A 24,392-nucleotide genomic window follows, 5' to 3' on the forward strand; every position below is an offset into this window, starting at 1 on the left:
AAACAAAATCTTACATTTTATATAAAAATAACTCAAAATGGATCACAGACAAATGCAAAACTTTAAAACTTTCAAGAGGCAATTCTTAAATTTGACATCAAAAACCTAACGCATGAGAACGAAGTTTATAATGACAAAAACTACATTAAGGAAGAAGATTGCAAATAAACATCCAGGTAGTATACAATAAGGAACAAAGGGGGAAAAAAGAACAAAGTCCAGAGTTAACAAAAGGAAGGAAATAACAAATATCATAGTAGATGTAAACGAAATGGAGACTAGAACCAACAGAAAATTTCAACAAAACTAGGAGTTGTGTCTTTAAACAAAATTGACAGGCTTTAGCTCTACTAAGAAAAAAAGACTACAACAAAAATTTTCTAAAAGGGGCCTCCCTGGTGGCACAAGAGATCAAGTAGCAGCACTATGAAGCTGTCCACAGCCACTGCAGCACAAGTCTGATCCCAGGCCAGGGAGCTAACCCACATGGCACAGCCGACCTCTCCTGTCTCGCCCGCTGCTCCCCTCAGCAGTGTATTTCAGTAGATCAGCCTGTTCTGCTCTGTCTCTGGTGAATCCTCTCACCCTCCCCCCCACCTCTGGCCTGCACCCCAGCTCTTGTATGCATAAATAAATAAATCTTTAAAAGAAAAAAAGATTACAACAAATAATATACAGAGTTTAATAGAGGAGACATTATAATTTATACCACAGAAATACAGAGAATCTTAAGGGGGAATATAAAGGATCATAAGATACTACTATGAACAATTATACACCGACATGCTATATAAACCTAGAAGAAACAGTTAAGTACTCAGTAAGATAAAGCATACTAAAACTGAATCAAGAAGGAGCAAAAACTCTGAATAGAGCTATAACTAATAATGCTTCTGAATCACTACTCAAAAAACTTCCAACAAAGTCCAGGACCAAAAGGTTTCACTGGTAAATTCTGCCAAACATTTAAAAAAGAATCAGAAACACTCTTTCTTCAAAAAATTGAAGAAAGTAAAACACTTCCATATTCACTTTGAGACATGTATTATGCTGATATCAAATCCAGTCAAGGACAATACATGAAAATTAATGGTAAATTTCTCTAAGAACATAGACATAGAAATCCTCAACAGAATATTAGAAAACAAAGTTCAACAACATATTAAAAGAATTATAGGGTGGCACAGCGGTTGAGCGCTGGGCTGAGAAGCTGCCCGAAGCCTCTGCAGTGCCGGTTCGATCCCTGGCTGCCGGGTGAGGGTCCCACATGGCGCGCAGACCTCTTCTGCCGCCCGCTTCTCCCCTCAGCAGTGTACTTCGGTCTGCCTGTTCTGTTCCCCGCTATGGCTCTGGTGAATTCTCTCACCCTCCCATGCTTCTGACTGTACCCAGTTCTTGTATAAATAAATAAATAAATCTTTAAAAAAAACAAAACATTCCTTTAAAAAAAAAATTATAAACCATGATCAAATGGAATGTATTCATGTGATGCAGGGATGATGGTTCAACATCAATAAATACATCACATTAACAGAATGAAGGATAAAAAATCATATGATCATCTCAACAGATGCGGAAAAACAGCTGACAAAATTCAACATTCCTAGTGATAAAAAAAAAGTTTTCAAAATTTAGTACCTCAAGAAAATAAACACCATATATGACAACGCCATGGCTAACATTATACTCAATGATAGAAAGTTAGAAGTCTTTCCTCTATGATCGGGAAGGATGCCCACATTCACCACTTTTATTAAACATAGTACTAGCCAGACCAATTAGGCAAGTAATATAAACTAAAAGTAATTTAGTTTATATTTATAAAAAATAGTTTATTATTTATAAAATAATAGTTTACTCTAATATTTTTATTTATAAAAAATATAAAAAATTAGGGTCCTCTCCTGGTGGCACAGCGGTTGAGCGCTGGGCTGCGAAGCTGCCCGCAGCCTCTGCAGCACCGGTTCAATCCCTGGCCACCAGCGAGGGTCCCACATGGCGCGACAGACCTCTCCTGCCGCACACTGCTCCCCTCAGCAGTGTACTTCGTCAGTCTGCCTGTTCTGTTCCCCACTCTGGCTCTGGTGAATTCTCTCACCCTCCTGCGCTTCTGACTGTACCCAGCGCTTGTATAAATAAATAAATAAATCTTTTTTTAAAAATTAGAATAAACAGATTTTGCAGCAGGACCTTTCTTGCTGGAGACTGTGTGAACCAGCAGAAGGCTCACCAAGGAGACAGAGGTAAGCTGGGAGGCTTGCCCATGCTGGGCGCCTTCTAGCCTGCAGTTCCAGCCCAGAGGGGAGCAGCACCCACCGCTGGGGCAGACCGGGCGTGCAGGGGAGCGCGTCGCCTGCACCGGCATTTTGCAGCAGGGACCCTTCTTGCTGGAGACTGTGTGAACCCAGCAGAAGGCTCACCGAGGAGACAGAGGTTAAGCTGGGAGGCTTGCCCACACCGGGCACCTTCTAGCCTGCAGTTCCAGCCCAGAGGGGAGCAGCACCCACCGCTGGGGCAGACCGGGCGTGCAGGGGAGCTCGTTCCCGCATCGCCATTTTGCAGCAGGACCTTTCTTGCTGGAGACTGTGTGAACCAGCAGAAGGCTCACCAAGGAGACAGAGGTAAGCTGGGAGGCTTGCCCATGCTGGGCGCCTTCTAGCCTGCAGTTCCAGCCCAGAGGGGAGCAGCACCCACCGCTGGGGCAGACCGGGCGTGCAGGGGAGCGCGTCGCCTGCACCGGCATTTTGCAGCAGGGACCCTTCTTGCTGGAGACTGTATGAACCAGCAGAAGGCTCACCAAGGAGACAGAGGTAAGCTGGGAGGCTTGCCCATGCTGGGCGCCTTCTAGCCTGCAGTTCCAGCCCAGAGGGGAGCAGCACCCACCGCTGGGGCAGACCGGGCGTGCAGGGGAGCGCGTCGCCTGCACTGGCATTTTGCAGCAGGGACCCTTCTTGCTGGAGACTGTGTGAACCCAGCAGAAGGCTCACCGAGGAGACAGAGGTTAAGCTGGGAGGCTTGCCCACACCGGGCACCTTCTAGCCTGCAGTTCCAGCCCAGAGGGGAGCAGCACCCACCGCTGGGGCAGACCGGGCGTGCGGGGGAGCGCGTCCCCAGCACTGGCATTTTGCAGCAGGGACCCTTCTTGCTGGAGACTGTGTGAACCCAGCAGAAGGCTCACCGAGGAGACAGAGCAGGGACCTGTCTTTGCTGGAGACTTGTGAACCCAGCAGAAGTTCCCCAGAGGAGCCAGTGGTGAGCTGGGAAGGTCGCCCAAGATGCCGGCCAGTACCAGCAACACAGTGTCACAAGGAATACGGCAAATTAGAAAACAGGCAGTAGGGAGTAGAAAAACAACATGCAACCCAGCAACTCCACAGCAAAATAGCACACCACAAAAAGAAAACCATCTACCAGATTGCAACGACAGTAACTTGGAAGAACTTCTGAGCCTTCCAGATAGAGAATTTAAAATTGCTGTGATTAAAAAACTGACAGAAGTCATAAAGGAAAACAATGATAAGGGGAAAATAATTAATGACCAGAAGAATGAAATTGAGTCCCTAAAGAGGGAAGTAAAAGAAATGCAGGAGATCAAAGAATTAATGGAGACGCTAAAGAACTCTGGGAAAAGCAGTGAAAGCAGAATAGATGAAATGGAAGAACGAATAAGTACTCTTGAAGACACAGAAATAAAAAGAACAAAAACAGAAAAGGAAGGAGAAGTACGAAGGAAAAAGACCGAAGAAAGACTTCGGGAACTATCTGACTCCATGAGGAAAGGAAATATAAGAGTTATAGGAATCCCAGAAGGAGAGGAGAGAGATGTAGGAACAGAGAAAATATTCATGGATATAATTGAAGAGAACTTCCCAAACGCTAAGAAGGATCTGAAAATTGATATACAAGAAGCAAGAAGAACACCAAACTTCCATGACAAAAGGAAAAATACAGCAAGACACATAATAGTAAAGCTCCCAAGAATCCAAGACAAAGAAAAAATAATGAAACTAACAAGAGGGAAGAAACAGATAACATTCAAAGGGAAACCGATCAGACTAACATCAGACTTCTCTGAAGAAACACTACGGGCAAGGAGAGAGTGGAGGGACATAGTCAACAGACTCCAAGAAAACAGATGCCAACCAAGAATACTCTATCCCGCAAAGCTCTCCTTCCTCTTTGAAGAAAGAATATGGACCTTCCCAGACAAACAGAAACTCCGGAATTTCATTGCGACTAAACCCCCACTCCAAAAAATACTACAAGGAGTCCTAAAGCCAGAACCTCAGAGGGACGAATAACAACAAAAGAAGGCCAAAGAAAGTTATTAAAAGAATAAATAAATAAAATCAAAGGAAAGACAAACACAATGGCAAATACAGATGCTAACATATCAATACTAACTCTAAATGTAAATGGACTAAACTCTCCAATAAAAAGACACAGAGTTGCAGGCTGGATTAAGAAACAAAACCCAACCTTTTGCTGTCTCCAGGAAACACATTTAGCTGCAAAAGATAAAAATAGACTCAAAGTTAAAGGATGGAAAACAATTCTACAAGCAAATGGACCAAAAAAGAAGGCAGGAACAGCTATACTCATATCAGATAAAACAGATTTCAAACTTAAAAAGATAAAAAGAGACCCCAGTGGTCATTACATTATGATCAAGGGGATAATACTTCAAGAAGAAATAACACTCATTAACATATATTCACCAAACGAAGGAGCACCAAAATATATCAGACAACTATTGGCATCTCTGAAAACAGACATCAGAGAAAACACATACGTAGTGGGAGACTTCAACACACCACTATCAACAATGGATAGATCAACAAGACAAAAAATAAATAAAGACACTAAAGCTCTAAATAAGGATCTAGAGTGCTTAGGCTTAACAGACATATATAGAACACTAAACCCAAAAAAATCTGAGTATACATTTTTCTCAAGCGCACACGGATCATTCTCTAGGATCGATCATATACTGGGGCACAAGACAAACATCAACAGATACACCAAGATTGAAATCATACCAACCATCTTTTCTGACCATGAAGGCATCAAACTAGAAATAAACCATAAAAAGAAGGCAAGGTATTCTCCTACCTCGTGGAGATTGAAACCCACACTACTGGAAGTCCACTGGACTAACGAGGAGATAAAAGAAGAAATTAAAAAATTCTTTGAATTGAATGACAAGGAGGACACAAATTTCCTAAATGTATGGGATGCAGCAAAAGCAGTAATAAGAGGAAAATATATAGCAATAGATGCTCACATCAAGAAACAAGAAAGAACTCAAAGAAACAACCTAATCTCAAAACTCAAAGATCTAGAAAAAGAACAACAAAAAAGCCCCAAAACCAGTAGAAGAAAAGAAATAATAAAAACCAAAGCAGAAATAAATGAAATCGAAACTAAAAAAACAATCCAAAAGATCAATGAAACCAAGAGCTGGTTCTTCGAAAAAATAAATAAAATAGATAAACCCCTTGCCAGGCTCACAAGGGCAAAAAGGGAGAAAGCACAAATAAATAGGATAATAAATGAAAGAGGAGAAATCACAACGGACACAGCAGAAATCAAAAGAATTATTAATAACTACTATGAACAGTTATATGGAAACAAGTTTAACAATCTAGAGGAGATGGACAAATTCTTACAACTCTACAATCACCCAAAGCTAGATAAAGAAGAAATAGAACACCTAAACAGACCAATTACAATTAGCGAAATTGAAATGGTAATCAAAAACCTCCCCAAAAACAAAAGCCCAGGACCTGATGGATTTACAAATGAATTCTACCAAACATTCAGAGATGAATTGGTACCTATCCTTCACAAACTCTTCCAAAAAATTGAGAAGGAAGGTATAATACCTAACACGTTCTATGAAGCCAACATTACACTAATACCAAAACCGAACAAGGACAACACAAAAAAAGAAAACTATAGGCCAATCTCCCTAATGAACACTGATGCAAAAATCCTCAATAAAATTTTAGCTATCAGAATCCAACAGTGTATCCTTAAGGTAATTCACCACGACCAAGTAGGATTCATTCCAGGGACACAAGGATGGTTTAACATCCGAAAATCAATCAACGTTATCCAACACATCAACAAAAAGAAATATAAAAACCATATGATAATATCAATAGATGCTGAGAAAGCTTTCGACAAAGTGCAACACCCATTCATGATAAAAGCCCTTGAAATTCTTGGGATACAAGGAACGTACCTCAACATCATAAAGGCCATATATGACAAGCCAACAGCCAGTATCATTCTCAATGGTGAAAAGCTGAAAGCAATTCCATTAAGATCTGGAACAAGACAAGGATGTCCACTTTCACCACTGCTTTTCAATATAATACTGGAAGTCCTAGCCAGAGCAATAAGACAAGAGAAAGACATCCAAGGAATACAAATAGGAAAAGAAGAAGTCAAAATATCACTCTTTGCAGATGATATGATAATATACATAGAGAACCCCAAAAACTCCACAGAAAAACTAATTCAACTCATCAATCAGTTCAGTAAAGTGGCAGGATACAAAATCAACACGCAAAAGTCAGTAGCCTTCCTATATACAAACAATAAATCTGAAGAAGAAGAAATCAAAAAAACCATCCCTTTTATTATTGAAACAAAAAAAATCAAATATTTGGGAATAAATCTAACAAAAGAGGTAAAGGACCTATACAAAGAAAACTATAAAACACTGTTAAAAGAAATAGAAGAAGACACAAAGAAATGGAAAGACATCCCCTGCTCATGGATTGGGAGAATAAACATTATTAAAATGGCCATCCTACCAAAAGCAATATACAGATTCAATGCTATTCCAATCAAAATTTCAATGTTATTCTTCAAAGAAATAGAACAATTATTGATGAAATTCATATGGAATCACAAAAAACCCCGAATAGCCAAAGCTCTCCTGAAAAAAAAAGAAGGGAATGGAGGCATCACACTCCCAGACTTCAAACTCTACTACAAAGCCATAATCATCAAAACTGCATGGTATTGGAACAAGAACAGACATACAGACCAATGGAATCGAATAGAAAATCCAGAAATAAACCCACAGATTTATGGTCAACTAATCTTTGACAAAGGAGCAAAGACTATGCATTGGAGCAAAGAAAGTTTGTTCAATAAATGGTGCTGGGAAAACTGGGTCGCTACATGCAAAAGAATGAAGCTTGACCACTACCTCACACCATATACAAAAATCAACTCAAAATGGATTAAAGAACTAGACATAAGACCTGAAACCATAAAATACATAGAAGGAAATATAGGCAAAACACTACGTGATTTGCATATCAAAGACATCTTTACAGACACATCACCCAAAGCAGTGATAGTGAAGGCAAAGATCAACAGTTGGGACTACATCAAATTAAAGAGCTTCTGCACAGCAAAAGAGACAATAACAAAAACAAAGAGAAACCCCACCAACTGGGAGAACATTTTTGCACACAACACTAATGATAAAGGACTGATCACAAAAATCTGCAAAGAGCTGATGAGACTCAACAACAACAAAGAAAATAATCCAGTCAAAAAATGGACAGAGGAACTAAAAAGAAACTTCTCTGAAGAGGAAATGCGAATGGCCAACAGGCATATGAAAAAATGTTCAACATCACTTGCAATCAGGGAAATGCAAATCAAAACTACCATGAGATACCATCTTACACCAGTGAGAATGGCACATATTAAAAAAACTAGCAACAACAAATGTTGGCGAGGTTGTGGAGAAAAAGGAACTCTCCTGCACTGTTGGTGGGAGTGCAAACTGGTCCAGTCACTATGGAGAGCTGTGTGGAGATTTCTGGACCTACTAAACATAGAGCTTCCACAGGATCCAGCAATTCCACTCCTAGGTATTTACCCAAAGAACACAGAAACATCAATTCCAAAGAACACCTGCACCCCTATGTTTATAGCAGCACTGTTTACAATAGCTAAGCTTTGGAAACAGCCCAAATGCCCAAAAATAGATGACTGGATCAAGAAGATGTGGTACATATATACCATGGAATATTACTCAGCATTCAAAAAAGATAAACACATGCAATTTGCAGCAACATGGATGACGCTGGAAGGGATCATGCTCAGTGAAATAAGCCAAAAAGAAAAAGAAAAATACCGGATGGTCTCACTCATAGCAGGGATCTAGAAAACTTAAATAAGGGACCAGGAAAATGAATAACTATAAGAAAGTGAAAATCAAAATCAACAAAAACTATGAACCAGAGACACTTTTTGGGGGGTGGGGGGCGGGAGGGGAGGGATTGGGGTCAGAATGGGGGGATTGCAATTGTATGGGGAATATAAAAATAAAATTTATTAATTAAAAAAAAAAAAAAAAAAAAAAGATGGTGTAAGAATGCAACTGGGAAAAAAAATGTGTTTTAAAAAACCAAATATATAATGTATTTCTGCCCAAATTTGAATTTGATAAAGACAGATAGATGTGAAAAAAAAAAAAAAAAATTAGAATAAACAAATTCAGTAAAGTTACAGGATACAAAACCAATACACAAAAATCAGATCTATTTCTATATACTAATAAAGAACTATAAGAAATTGGGAAAACAGTCTCATTTGCAATAACATCAAAATCAATAAAATACTTAGGCATAAATGTAACCAAGGAGGTGAAAGATTGGTACACTGAAAACTATTAAGACACTGATGAAAGAAATAGATGAAGACACAAATAAAGGTATCTCATGTTCTTAGACTGAAAGAATACTGTTAAAGGGCCTCCCTGGTGGCACAGGGGTTAAAGACAGCGCTATCAAGCTATGGCCAGCCACTGCAGCAGGAGTTCAATCTGACGCCTAGCCAGGAAGCAACCCACATGGCAGAGCAGACCTCTCCTGCCTCGACCGCTGCTCCCCTCAGCAGTGTATTTCAGTCAATCCGTGTGTTCTGTTCCCCACTCTCTCTGGTGAATCCTCTCACCCCCCACAACTCTGGCTTACACCCCAGTTCTTGTATGCATAAATAAACAAATCTTAAAAGAAAAGAATACTGTTAAAATATCCATGTGACCCAACATGATCTATAGATTCAATATAATTCCTATCAAAATTCCAATGGCACTTTTCACATAAATAGCAAAGACAACTGTAAAATCCATATGCAACCACAAAAAATCTCAAATAGGGCCTCCCTGGTGGCGCAAGAGGTTAAGACCTATGAAGCTTGCAGCAGCCACTACAGCACGAGTTTGATCCCCAGTCAGGGAGCTACCCACATGGCGCAGCAGACCTCTCCTAACTCACTCACCGCTCCCCTCAGCCATGTATTTCAGTCATTCTGCCTGTTCTGTTCTCCACTCTTTCTCTCTGGTGAATCCTCTCACCCCCAACTCTGGCCTGTACCCCGTTCTTGCATGTATAAATAAAAATAAATCTTAAAAAAAAAAGATCTTGGGCCTCCCCGGTGGCGCAGCGGTTGAGCGCTGGGTTGCGAGGCTGCCCGCGGCCTTTTCGCCGCCGGTTCGATCCCTGGCTGCTCCCCCCCACTGGAGGAGGGTCCCGCATGGTGTGCGGACCTCTCCTGGCGCCTGCTGCTCCCCTCAGCAGTGTACTTCGGTCCTTCTGCCTGCTCTGCTCCCCGCTCTGGCTCTGGTGGATTCTCTCGCCCTCCCGCGCTTCTGACTGTGCCCAGTGCTTGTATAAATAAATAAATGAATAATTCTTTTAAAAAAAAAAAAGATCTTGAATAGCCAAAGCAACATTGAAAGAACAAAAAAGGAGGTATCACGTGTTAAGTACAAATTACGAAGCCAGTGCAATAAACAATACGGTACTCATGCATAGATTGGCAAATAACATTGACAAGAACACACAATGAGGAAAATAGTATCTCCAATTTAGTCATACACTCCATCTAAGATATTCTTCCACTAGATCAAAATGATATGAAATTATTATAATAAGCTTATTAACAATTATGTAGCTATTCTGAGTGCTTAAAAAGGAAAACAAATACTTTTAAAACAAAGATGAATACAAAGAGTATTCATCTCCTTCACATCATTAGGGGAATCCCAGCTGGGAATTTAATTAAAATTTAATTCAAAGGAAACTCAGTTTCTTTCTTTTTTTTTTTTTTTTTGTGGGACCCTCGCTGGTGGCCAGGGAATGAACTGGTGCTGCAGAGGCTGCAGGCAGCCTGGCAACCCAGCACTCAACCGCTGCGCCACCAGGGGAGGCCCTTCTCATATTTGAATGAAGAAAAGTCACAGACAAAAATCTAGACTATATTATTTGTTATTAATCGCCACCATCACTAACTTGTAGCAGTGGAAGGCAGGACATCAGGAACAGTACATTTCCAGCCTAAGTAATTTTGAGTCACATTTGAATTTCTGAAAAGGTAGTTCTCTTGTGCTGCTATACCAAAATAACACAGACTGGACAGCATACATCCAATAGAAATTTACTTCTCACAGTTCAGGAATCTGGGAAGTCTAAGATCAAGATATAAACATAATCCAGAAGAGTTCTCTTCCTAGTTCACAACTAGCACCTTTACATTGTGTTCTCTCATATGGCAGAACGGGGATCTTTTAGAAGACATAAATCCCATGCATGAAGGCTCCACTATTAGGACTCTGGCTTCTCCCAAAGGCCCCATGTCTTAATGTCATCATCTTTGGGGGTTAAGATTTCAACATATGAACCATGGGAAAACATATTCAAACTGTAATAGTAGTTAATCAGATTAATCCAGCCTCATTTAAAAAAATTACAATTTTTTAAAGGTCATAAATATTATCAATAGCCCTACCAACATTTCCTCCAGCAGGCTTCAAGGACAGGATATGAAATTTCTGTTCTCCTTGAGACCATCAAAACTAGTAAGTAATTTCCTTAACACCAAAACATTCAAGGAAAGAGGACAGGTAAAGATTACTCTATAACTCCAACCACTAACTACGGTTTAAAAGCCACAGAGTAACAAATATCTTACTTTTTTATCTCAAGTTTTAACGGTATTATAAAGTTTTGGTTGAAAGGTTTTTTTTATTTTTTGTAAAATTATTACTTCTATAAAGTAAAAATATTTTTAAGTTTACTTTCTAAGTGGTACAAAGACCAGAATAAATAAGTACTTTTAAAACAAATTGGTTTTAAAGATTTATTTATTTTTCCAAGAACTGGGGTACAGACCAAAGGTGCGGGAGGGTGAGAGAATTCACCAGAGTCAAAACAGGAAGCAGAACAGGCAGACGGACCAAAAGCCCTGCTGAGTGGAGCAGTGGGCGAGACAGGAGAGGTCTGCCACACCATGTGGGTATCTCCCTGGCCGGCCGGGAATCGAACCCACACTGCAGAGGCTGTGGACAGCTTCACAGCACTGCACTCAATCTGCTGCACCACCAGGGAGGCCCAAAAACAAATTTCTTAAGGTTGAAGGTTTGGCAAAGCCAATTAACATAATAAGCAGAAAAAATATACAATCACAGAATTGAAGAACTATTTAGCAAGTTCTGCCATATTTCCCATGTGGCTTATAGAGGCTAAACAACCAAGAATACAAAAAAGGAGGACATAAATATTAGTTACTGGTAATGTTTCCATTCTTGAGCTATATTCTAGGTATACAAGTATTCAGATTAGACAGAACAGCCTAAACTAGCTAAATATGTCAGACAGATCTGAACCACTAGTAATGATGTGTCATGACTCAAACTCTGTATGTCAAGTCCAAAAAGGAAATAAAGAAAACAGTTCACAAGAAACAAATCTGTATAATTCAAAGGTGGGTATGATTACTGACACAGATAGTTTCTGTGTAAGTAGTATATATTTTCTAAAAACATTAAAAATAACTCAGAGTAAAGGTCAAGGTATCTTTCATTTTACTTAAAAAAAATGTTACCTTCTCACCAGAAAAAAAATCTTTAAAAAGACATGTTAAGGCAGTAAATTATACTTAAGATTACTAGATTTTCTAGAGTTACACTCAGTCATTAAAAACCTCTTTTCCTAAGTCTCCTTTTTTGGAAAAGACTATATAAATACCTTAGCAATGCTTTGTAGTGCATTGAGGATAATTGCTGATAGAATTAAACTGAACTCTACAAACTAGATGCATCTTAGCAAGACATTTAGTAACAATGTATTTTTTTAAAGATTTATTTATTTATACAAGAACCAGGGAACAGGCCAGATGCCCAGGAGGGTGAGAAGATTCACCAGAGACAGAGTGGGGAACAGAACAGGCAGACTGACGAAATATACTGCTGAGGGGAGCAACGAAATACACTGCTGAGGGGAGCAGCGGGCCCAACAGGAGAGGACTGAGGCGCCATGTGGGACCCTTGCCTGCCCACCGGCGGGTATTAAACCAGCGATGCAAAGGCTGTGCACAGCTTCAGAGCATGGCGCTCAACCGCCTGCGCCAGCAGGGGAGGCCCACCAATGTATTTTTGTATTGATATTTTTCTGAATTAAATCTCAGATTTCTTTTAAATTGTATTTTATTATGTTTTCAAATATTAATAACTCATAACTCTAAAAGTCTCCTTCAATTAAACTACCATCCCACACTAGTTTTATTAGAAAGTCTTTTTTTATTGTGAATTCTATACTGTAATATCTTAAAATGATTTATATATGTGTCCATTCAGTTTTACTAGTACATGTGTAATTTTTAACTTAACTTCTCATTATACTAATCAAAGCTTAATCTAGTAAAACAAACTGTTTAAAAATGTGTTTCATCTATGTTTTTACTAAAAAATTAATTCAAATCACTAGCATAAACACAAATAGTACTCTCCAGGGGTGTATAATTTATATAATTAATTTATCCAACTGAAAATTTGTCAACTGAAATTTTCAAAAATTTTATCTTAAAATTTTAAACATCTGTAAAAAAAATACTTGTTTTGAGAGTGGTTTAAATTCATGACACTTGACCTTTTGCTCTACAAACCAGAAAATTCAAGTCTCAAATACCAAGGAAGCAGGACATATGATCATTCCCCCAGTAAGTTCCAGAAAGTTTCTTAAAACTGAAAGGTCCAATATCAAATATTAGTTCTAGGTTGCACTAAGTTATGTGTTACAAATCTTTCTCTGCAATCTCTATAATTAATTGTAATTTGTCTCTTATAAAATGTGTTTCCTATGGGACATCTGGCTCTGAAATTTCCACCTTCCCACTGAAAAAATACTTAGTGTCTAGATTTTTTTCCTTCTTTATATGAAACACTGCAAGGGTGGTATAACCAAGTCCAGACTTCTTAAAAAAAAATTAAAATCCAAGAACAGATGATGATTAAGAACCACTGAAAGATTACCAAATACAAATGTAAAATAAAGCTGCTGTAACATAACTATCTACAGATTTCTAAATTAATCTTACAAATATTTAAAGTTCACAAAATAAATTTTCATGGGAATATAGCATGGGTCTACTTCCAGGAACTACATAATTTAAGTTAAATTGGATAATACAGGTTTGGAATCAAAGACTTCATAAAAGGAAATCACTCAAGGTACATACTTAAAATAGGAAAATATTTTAATAATTCATTAATAACTTTAACTAATTTCAAAGAGATTGAGAGATTTGAGATACAATAAAACTACTTTTAAAGTTCTTATGAAAATAGTGAATTTTAATGTTATTCATCAGTTCACTTGGTTCCAGGAAGTTTCTTAAAACTTTTGAAAGATAAATATGGGCTAAAGAAAAGCAAAAAAAGGAGAGATGCTATTTTTCTACAAGACGAAAGTAGGAAAAATTCATCACAATATGCTGCTATCTAGACATACTTGCTTCCTAGATTAGAAAAGTTTTAGTAGAAATTCCTTACAATCAGTATTGCATTCTTTTAATAAAAAACACTGAAAAGAAATATAAGATGGGTCAGAGAAGAAATAAATCAAAAAAATTCATTTCTAAAACCAAAACTTCAATGATACAATGCAATTTGGTATAAAGATAAATTCAATATATTTCATTTCTCAGAAATTATTTGACAAATTTTCACTCATTAAAATATGTCATGTACATTCACCTCAGTAACTCAAAGCAATGCTAGTGAAGGAAAGGATAAACAGCTGGGACTACATCAAATTAAAGAGCTTCTGTACAGTAAAAGAGACATTAACCAAAACAAAGAGATACCCGACTAATAGGGAAAAAATTTTCGCACACAATATTAATGATAAGGGACTGATCACAAAAATCTACAAAGAGCTGATGAGACTCAACAAAACAAAGTAAATAACCCAGGCAAAAAATGGGCAGAAGAGCTAAAAAAGAAACACCTCCAAAGAGAAAATGCAAATGGCCAACAGGCATATCAAAAAATGTTCAACATCACTTGTAATCAGGGAAATGTCAATCAAAACCACAATGAGATACTATCTTACACCAGTGAGAATGCCACATATTACAAAAACTAGCAACAACAAATGTTGGCGAGGATGTAGAGAAAAAGGAAGTTTACTACACTGCTGGTGGGAGTGCAAACTGGTGTAACCACTATGGAAAACTGTGTGAAAGTTCCTCAATCTGCTAAAACTGGAGCTGCATGTGATCCAGCAATTCCACTCCTAGGTATCTACCCAAAGGACACAAAAACATTAATTCAAAAGGACACCTGCACCCCTATGTCTACTGCAGCATTAGATACAATAGGTACAATAGATACAATAGCTCTGGAAACAAGCCAATTGCCAAAAATAGATGACTGGATCAAGAGATGTGGTATATATACCCAATAGAATATTACTCAGCAATCAAAAAAAGATAAACTCATGCCATTTGCACAACATGGATGGAGCTGGAAGGGATCATGCTCAGTGAATTAAGCCAGAAAGAAAAAGAAAAATCCTGGATGGTCTCACAGGAGGAATGCAGAGGAGCCAAATAAGGGATCAGGAAAAATATATATATAATGATAATAAACTAAAAATCAAAATCAACAATTATAAACCAGAGCCATTTATATAAACCAGAGGGGAGAGAAGGGAGTAGGATCAAAACAAAGGTGGGAAGAGCACAAGGGGCCATGGTAATAGTTCATGGGTGAATGGGTGGTGGGAATTTCACAGGGACTGTAACCAAGATGAAAATGTATACATTGTACAAAAATGAAAAATGATGTAAAAATATATAAAATAAAAAAATAAGAATTTACTGTAAAAAAAAAAGTCATGTAGACAAAAATTCATACAGGTTCTTTGCAAAAATTCAAAAACCCTCATCTGAAAACTGTACATAACCAGGTCCTAATTCTAGTAGAATAAGGTAAAAAGAAATCTACATGATCCCTATTATTAAGGCTATAATCAAATCAAAGTTAATATGAAAATATTCTTTAGAACCTCATGTCCAAATATAAGGACAGTATAATTTACACATATCTGTTAAAAGGGAACATAATTGCATAAACTAAAATTTATGTAACAGTTAACATCCCAAAAGTTAAAAAAATATGAAACACTAATAGCTATTAATTTTGGTTAACATAAACAACTAACAATTTCTTACCTGTATTCCGTCTTTAAGTTTCAAAATGCATTCCATTGTATTGATGGTAATTACCACTGGTTCTGAGCCCAATTTTGTCCATGGTACATGGATCCTCAATTCATGAATATGTCCACTCAAAAAAGTGAATGGCAATTTCAATTCCTTTCAAAACAAAATATTCAGTAAGAGTTAGCAAGTGCTAAAGTCTTTATCCTAATATCCAAATTACTTTATGAAAAGAGAAATGAAATTTTCCAACACAAAAATACTTTCAGAATTACTATTCATCAAAAGGTAGCATCAAACATACAAAAATGAACAATGTAATAAATAATCATTACCTGTACTTTTGGTATACAGTAATTTTATTCAAACAAAAATTAATTCAAACAAAAGTTTGAATAACTAAATACATAAAACGTGTATATATATGAATCTGAATATATAAAAATACATACATGTGCAAAATATATGTATTTCATAACTTTAAAATATCCTATTTACTCATTAACTGTTGAGAAAAACACTGTGAAAAATACATCCCTAAAATCAGAACATCTGGCTGTATAAAGGATATCAGTAGGATATTTAAGAGGAGGGTTGACTCTAGGTAGGCTATCACAAAACATTCTAACACAGAAAAAAAGAAAAAAACTTTAAATGACTATAACAGGCAACAAAAGAAAAAGGAAATAGGATTACATCAAATCTAAAACTTCCAGGAGGTAAAGAAATCATTTAATAGTGACAAAGCAATCTACAGAATGGTAGAAATATTTGCAAAGCAAATACCTGGTAGGGATTAATACCTAGAATATATACTACTACTACTACAACTCAACAACAACAAAATTATCCAATTTAAAAATGGATAAGACTTGACTGGACACTTCTCAAAAGAACATAAAAATGGCCAAACAGCGTATAAAAAGATGCTTAATAACCTAAGCATACAAAATATGCAAATCAAAATCACACCTGTTAGAATGGCCACTATGAGGAAAAGAAAAAGCAACAAATGTTAGTAAGAATGAAAAAAAATTGGAACCCTTGTAAAATTTAACTGTTAGTAAAAATGTAAAATGGTTCAACCATTATGATAGCATAGAGGATCCTCAAAAACTTAAAAGTTGAATTACTATATGATCCAGCAATCAGCGTTTTGGGCACAAAGATCTTCTTTATCTTATAATGGGGCTAAGTCCCAATAAACCATTATAAATGGAAAATATAAACTTAAAATACATATATAATGTATGTAATATATATAATATACTTTGGGAATAACTGTTCATCAAAAAGTAGCATCAAGCAATTTGTTAAACTATAGTAATGATAAACTACAAAAAATGTTTTTGCAAATTAAATTTAGTAAGCAATTTAACCTTTCCCTCTTGTTGCTACTCAACATCATAAAACAATATGATACTTTGGTTTCAACTAATGTATATCACTTTCACAACATCATAAAGTCAAAAAAATCACATGAAACATTGTTAAGTTGCAGACTCATCTGTATACCAAAAAAAATTGAAAGCAGAATCCAGAAAATATACACATCACATTCGTTAAAACAATATTCACAATATTGAGTAGAGGGAGCAATCTAAATGTCCAGCAAAAGATAAATGAAATTAAAATGTGGTGTGTATGTGTATACATGCATATAATATATATAAATATGTAAGGTATATTATATGTGTGTTATACATAATATATAATTATAATGTTATATACATATTATATAGATTATATATACTATATATGTATATAGTATATTTATGTATATATACTGTATATACGTATTTATACTGTATATACATTTATGTATATATGTATATACAGTATATATGTGTGTATGTGTACGTGTGTAAATATGTATGTGTATATATGGTATATGTGTATATATACTATATATACATGTGTGTATAAGTATATATAGTATACACAATTATATATACAATATTATATATTATTATATACTATTATAGTATTAGTATACTAGTATATTAGTACTATTATAGTATTATTAGTATATATTATTATATACTATATTATTATATACTATATTATTATATACTATATTATTATATAATATATTAGTATGTATTATTATTGGTATATATTATTATAACATTAGTATATATTATAGTAGTACATATTAGTGTATATTATATAGTATATATTATATACTATATTATTATATACTATATAACATATACATACATGTGTATATGTATATTATATATAATTCAATATTATTCAAATGTTAAAAAGAAGGTAATTAGGTAATTCTGTCAAATGTTACAACATGTTATAAACCTGGAGGACATTCATTACATTAACTGAAATAAGACAAACACTGTATGATTACAAATAAGGTATCCTAAGCAGTCAAATTCTTAGAAAAAGAAGGCAGAATGGTGGTTACCAGATATTGAGGGAGAGGGAAAGGGAGAGTTATTGTTCAATTAACATAAAACTTAAATTTTGTAAAATAAAAAATACTAGAGATCTATTGAGCAATGTGCATATAGTTAATGTTACTGTACCACTAAGATGGCAAAATTTAACAAGTGCTTTTTACCACAAAAAGAAAAAAAATGAAAGGTAGAATTTAATAACTGGCTAATGACTAAGTCATAATAACCCCGGGTTAATCCCTAGAAAAACAAACAAACAAAAAAATGAATGGAAAAAAATTAGTACAGACATTAAAGTCTGCAGACTATAAGGGCAAGAGAGATGATAAATTTAGTTCAGACTAGCCAGTAAAAACAATAAATCAAAAACAACAACCATGGCTGAGAGGGAGGAAATCAGAATTCAGAGTTCACACTACAATGTTATCCAAAATGTCCATTTTCAAGAAAGAAATTATGAAACACAGAAAGCATATAATGAATAAAACTATCTCAGAGGGTACTTAAATGAATACCCTTAACAAATGAAATCTTAATAAATGAAATTTCAAAATAACTATTAGAAATAACTATTAGAAATAACTATTAGAAAAAACCCACTGAAATAATTAAGGGACCACAGGACAATGACTCATCAAACACAAAATATCAATAATGAGGTATAAATTATGAAAAAGAACCAAAAGGAAATTTTGGAGTTGAAAAGTACAACAAAAAATGAAAAATTCACCATAAGCGCTCAAGATCAAATTTAAGCTAGTAGAAGAATGAATCGGCAAACTCGTACTGAGACACATTAGTAAAAATGTTCAAACAAAATATAATAAAATCTCAAAAGCACAAATAGAAAAGCAACTGGTCATGGAAATCTTAGAGTAACAGCTAACTTCTCATTACAAACAACACAGGAGAAAAGGCAGTAAGATCACATATTGAAATAGCAAAAGGAAAAAACTGTCCACCAAGAATTCTATATCCAGCAAGACTATTCTACCAAAAGGAAAACAAAATAAAGGCACACCCAAATAAACAAAGACTCAGATAATTAAATGTTAACAGATTACTATCATCAGATACCAGGTGATAACTTAAACAGAGTACCAATAAAACTAATTATGTAATTATCAAAAGAGCATAAATATATTTTTCTCCTTTTTTCTAATTTGAAAGGCATAAAACAATTATAATATTGTAGTACTAAGTAAAAGATGCAACATGTGTAGCAATAACAGCCAAAAAGGAACGAAATGTAGCCACAGTGGAGAAAGTTTCTGTATTTTAATGGAATGCATAGTCATGTATTACCTAACAACAGGTATATGTTCTGAGAACTCTGATGGGTCATTTCATTCTTATGAAAATGTGATTGAGTGTAACTACACAAACCTATATGGCACAGCCTACTACACACATAGGTTATATGTTATAGCCTACTAGGACATTCACTGTGTATGTGGTCCATCCATGACTGAAATGCCTTTTAGCAATACATGCCTATAAAGGTAGTATTAATCTGAAACAGACTGTGATAAATTAGATTTATATTGTAACCCTTTGCAGTTGTAATTCTTAGGAATTAAAATTGAACACTAGGTAATTAATATAAAAAAGTAGTAAAATGTTATGATACAAGAGCCATGAGATAGCAAAATAGTAGACAAATACACATATATGAATAAAAAAATTCAATGTGAATGCATTAAAGACTCCAATCAAAATGTGAAGATTGTCAGATTTGATTTCTGTAAACAACAAAATACAGGAAAGTAAATTGGTACAGGAATGGAAAACAGTAGAAGTGTCTCAAAAAAATTCAGAACAGAACTACCATAAAATTCAGCAATTCCACTTGAGTACTTATCTGAAGAGGGGAAAAAAAACACTAACTTAAAAAATAGCTGTAATCCCCACATTCATTCACTATACTATTATTAACAATAACCAAGGTACAGAAACAGCTGATATATCCACTGGGGATCAATGGATAAAGAAAATGTGATATATTATTCAGCCATAAAAAAGCTGAGAGCATTTCCTGAACCCAATAAAGAATATTTTAGAGGTAACAACATACTGAATTGGAAAGATAATGAACACTTTCCTACTGAAGATGGAAAACAAAATAATGTTTATTCTCAAAATTGCTACTCCATGGTACAATAATGAAGGAAAAGGAAATAAAAGGTCCAAGCACTAGAAAGATGTAAAACTGACAATTTTGTAGATAACAAGTACATGTACATAAACAATCTAAAGTAACCGACTCACTAAGAAGTGTTATATAAGTGAGAAAGATCTCTGGTTAGATCAACATACTAAAACTGACTGTAATTCTGTATACGGGGAATAATTAAAAAATGAAATTTTATAAAGATATTTATAATATCAAAAAAGAGAAAATATGTACAAAACCTTTCTGAAAACTTTAAATCATTGCTGGGAGACTAAAAACTTAAAAATACAAAAAGCAATGTCCTATACATGGCCTGAAACTCTCAATGGTATGTCAACAAAATATCTGTTAACATGTTAATTCTTCCCAAATTAATTTCATTCAGTGTTACAACAGAAATATCAATGAGTTTCCCTTCTAAGGAGAAACTCTAAAATTTACAAGCTACAATTAAAATGTATGTGGAAATGCAAAGGACCTACAACAGTTAACAATCTTGAAGAAAAAAAAAAGTTGTATGAATTACACTGAGATAAAGACTTACTGTAAAAGGCAGTGTGCCAGTGACACAAAAATAGACAAGTGAACCCCTAAACAGATAAGAGTTCAGAAACAAACCCACACACTATAACAACCCAATTTACAACAGACTTACCGCAATTCATTACGGAAAGAATGGTTTAAGAAACTCTGTGGCTTGACTTGGCTCTGTGGCTTACCAATGGGGAAAAAAATAAATCTTCACCTCTACTTCACATGTGCAGAAAAATTTTTAAAAAACAATCTACAATAAATTTGTTAAAATATAAAACATCTTGCTGACCTTGAAATATGCAAAGATTTCTCAAACAAGACATGAAAGTACTAAGCATAACGGAATGATTTAAATTGGACCCCAATAAACTTTTGTTCCTCAGAAGACATTTTTAAATGAGTTAGAAGACAAGCACCATAAAAAAAAAAAGACAAGCCACATACTATGATATATTACAAAATATATTTGGCAAAGGACTCACTCTCAAAATACATAAAGAACTACACATTAATAATAAAAAGAAAAAATAATTTAAGGCAAAACAGAGAATTTATGAAAGTGGCTATCTAGTCAATAAGCCATATATGAAAAAGTGGTTAACATCATTAAGAAATGGCAAATTTAAATTACAATGAGATAGCACTATATAGCACCAGAAAGGCTAAAATTAACACAGATACTAAGTAAAAGCAAAAGTGTAAACTGAACATACATTGTTGCTAATACTATAAATTGGTACAACCACCTCAGAAAACCATAAAGCCCAACATATGCCTATCTTCTAAGTTATACCTAAGGGAAATTAATACCTATATCCACCAAAATATATATTCAAGAATGTTCATAAAGCTTTCTTCATAATAGCCAAAAACAAAAACAATCCAAATGTACTTTAGAGGGAAAACAGTTTAATTGTGAATCTTCCTACAATGCAATACAAAACAACTACTCATGCAACAACATGGGTTAATCTTAGCCACAATGTTGAAGCAGTCAGACACAAATGATTCCAATTTATGTAAGATCTAAGAACAGGAAAAAGTTATCTTTGTTGACAGAAGTCAGAATAACATTCACCTGTTTTAGGGATGGAGGTACTGATTACAAAGAGTCACAGGGAGCCATTAGGTGGAAGAAATATCCTCTTGATCTGAGTATCAGTAACACAGGTATATAAGTAAAAGCTGATCTCTGCATTTAAATTTGTGTTCATTCTTAAAAAATATTAAAATGCTTAAGCTTGGAGAGAAGAAGAGGAAGGAGCCAAGAGTATTATCTTGGTTAAACCCTATTCAGTAACGGATAAAGCAGTAGAATATAACTAAAAATTATTGATAACTATCCCCACCAAATTCATTCTTTCCTTATCTCCTAAAAAAGCAGTTTGGTCTCTGACTCTTAGTTTCCACAGATAATTTTATTCTCAAACCTCACAGCTACCCACCATGTTAGTAATAAATGTACTTAATGAATTAATATGTATATGAATTTTAAAGTTTCATTTGTATAGAACATTCTAACATTAAAAGAAAGAAGTTTTCTTTTTTGTTGGCATTCTCAATCTATGTCTATCAATACTCTGGGAATATCAACAGGTAACTTCTTTTCAGCTTCAATACAGACCCTTAGCAATGTAAATCAGTAACACTTGAGAACTGAATTAAGAGCCTGAACAATTCGAACAGGAACAATAAAATTGTTTTCCTGTCTGTTGAGACAACTTTTGAGAACCCAATTTAACAAACCATTTTTAAAAATACTTTCTAAAGGAAGGTCTCTAGTTAACAGAAAAATTACGTTTTTAAAGCATAAAGTCAAAGTGAGGGGTAGAACGAACTTCTAGCTGAAAACGCTTCCAGTCAATGACAGATACTCAGCTTACCTGTTCGAGCACATCCAACTTTAATTCGAGTTTGCTGAGAACCACATCTCCGCCCCATAATGAAAGCTGTAGATCTGATGGTTTTAAGTTCTTGATGTAGCGATTCACGTAGCTCATTAAAATTGGAGTCACATATGACTCCAGCATCTTGTAAGGTGCGGAGAACTCAAAGTTTGAGGCTGAAAAGGGTAAAAAGATTAGAAGTAACTGAGTCGCTGGTGCAGCGAAAGAAAAAGCATTTCTCAGGAAGGGCTGAAATAGCCTGAAAAGTAACCATCGCCACCACAGCAGTCGCTCGCCTCCAGCGAGCAGCAGAGAAATTGTAATGGGCTCTCTGGCTCCAGCTGCGACTTCTTCACCGGTACCACTCCCCAGAACTCGCTCAGCAAAGGAGGGAGAGGTGGTGACCTCAAGAGAGCGGGTCCCCTGGAGGGGAAGAATGAAGTTAGGCGGGCTCTCCTTTGGCCACCGAACCCCTTCACCAGCTGTGCGGCCGCGCGAGGCCCTGGACGCCCGGAACTCAACCGGAACTACCACCCTAGAACCAGAGCCAGAAGCAGGCCGGCTCCCACCCCTCGCGGCACAGCACCTTCGACTGACACTCCAAAGTGTACGCGGCGTCCCCTCCGCCTCCCATACCTGGCACCCGCCTCCATGGACGGCTCAGCTCCTATAAGGCGCCACTTCCGGGTGTGCCCCAGTCGGTGCTCAAAACAAACTGTCCCTCCTGCACCGCCACCACCCGACTGCGCCGCGAGACCCAAAGTCTCAGGCTGGAGAAGCCACTCAGAGTCTCCTTAGAGGCGCCCTCTCGCACTCGGGAACCTGCATCCGGTTCGGATCCCTCCCGCGGTTACCACGAAGCTCTAGGAAGTGCCTGCGGGGGGCGGGGAGAGGGGGGTAGAGGAAGGAGGGCGCTGGGAGGACGGGTTAAGTGGATACACCGGCGATCCGGAAGTGGCGCTTAAGCGAGCCTGGAGCTAGGGGTGCTGGAAGTCTAGCTGGAGCCGGGGAGCGAGCCAGGCAGCCGGCTGACGTGCACGAAGAAAGCGGGTCCTAATGTTTAAAGCCCCGAAAATCAAGTGCTTATTGTTTCTCCTGGAAATAGAAGGCAAGGGAAGAGGAGTTGGGTTCAGTAGGCAGAGCAATGGCAGTAGGTAGGAGAAACGAGAAGAGGGGCAAATTCAAATTCAGATCCGAAGTGCATTTGCTGGTGGATGTGTGAATGTGTACAGAGAGTTTGAAAGGGTTAGAATGTATTATAGGGGAATGTTTTTTCACCACACGTGTAAAGTTCTCGCGTTCTTTTTTTACTTTGGCGAAGTAGTGGTTAGGTATTCTCTAGTTTGTTGATGTGGGGCAGGGACGAAGTTATAAAAGAGGAAATTGTGGAAACCTAAAGCAATGACAGTCTAATAATGGGACTTCAGAAAAACGATGGGAATATCCGAAAGCAGAAGGAAACGAGAGTCCTAAAGACCAAATGAGAGGACTTCGCTGACAGGGAATTAACTGAATTTTAAGCTTCATGTTGGTTTTGTTGGGCTGACATAGATTTATAAAATATTGTCTTGCTTTCTAAGTAGCGTACAAACGAACGAAGTCAAGAAACTCAAATACCTAACTCGCAAAAATATACACTGTGCTGAAAGGAACAGCATAAGACATGCTGCTTTAATTTTTGACTAGTAGCTCTTATTTTTGGTAACCTCTAAAGAAAACACCTACATGCATCTTGTTAATAGACTTTTCTTATAAATGTATTAGAATACCCACCCATGTTGTTTATTTAACTGAAAGCACTTGGTAAGTAGTAAATTCCTCCAGCTCTTATTGGAATTCAAGAAC

At 36.3% G+C, this 24,392-nt stretch overlaps 1 protein-coding gene across 4 annotated transcripts in view; it reads right to left on the reverse strand.

Annotated features, from left to right (window-relative positions):
* VPS13B (vacuolar protein sorting 13 homolog B) overlaps positions 1–22,691 on the reverse strand; it is a gene marked incomplete at both ends in the record, with an annotated part of 598,760 nt that extends 576,069 nt beyond the window's left edge. For all 4 annotated transcript variants that reach the window (XM_084230016.1, XM_084230015.1, XM_084230017.1 and 1 more), the window contains 2 exons: positions 15,550–15,693; positions 22,545–22,691. In XM_084230016.1, coding sequence (XP_084086142.1) covers positions 15,550–15,693; positions 22,545–22,691 — 291 coding nt within the window. The remainder of the gene's footprint in view (positions 1–15,549; positions 15,694–22,544) is intronic.
* Between the last annotated feature and the right edge of the window lie 1,701 nt (positions 22,692–24,392).

Source organism: Talpa europaea (genome assembly GCF_964194135.1).
Source record: "Talpa europaea genome assembly, chromosome: 3".
NCBI classification, from domain to species: Eukaryota; Metazoa; Chordata; class Mammalia; order Eulipotyphla; family Talpidae; genus Talpa; species Talpa europaea.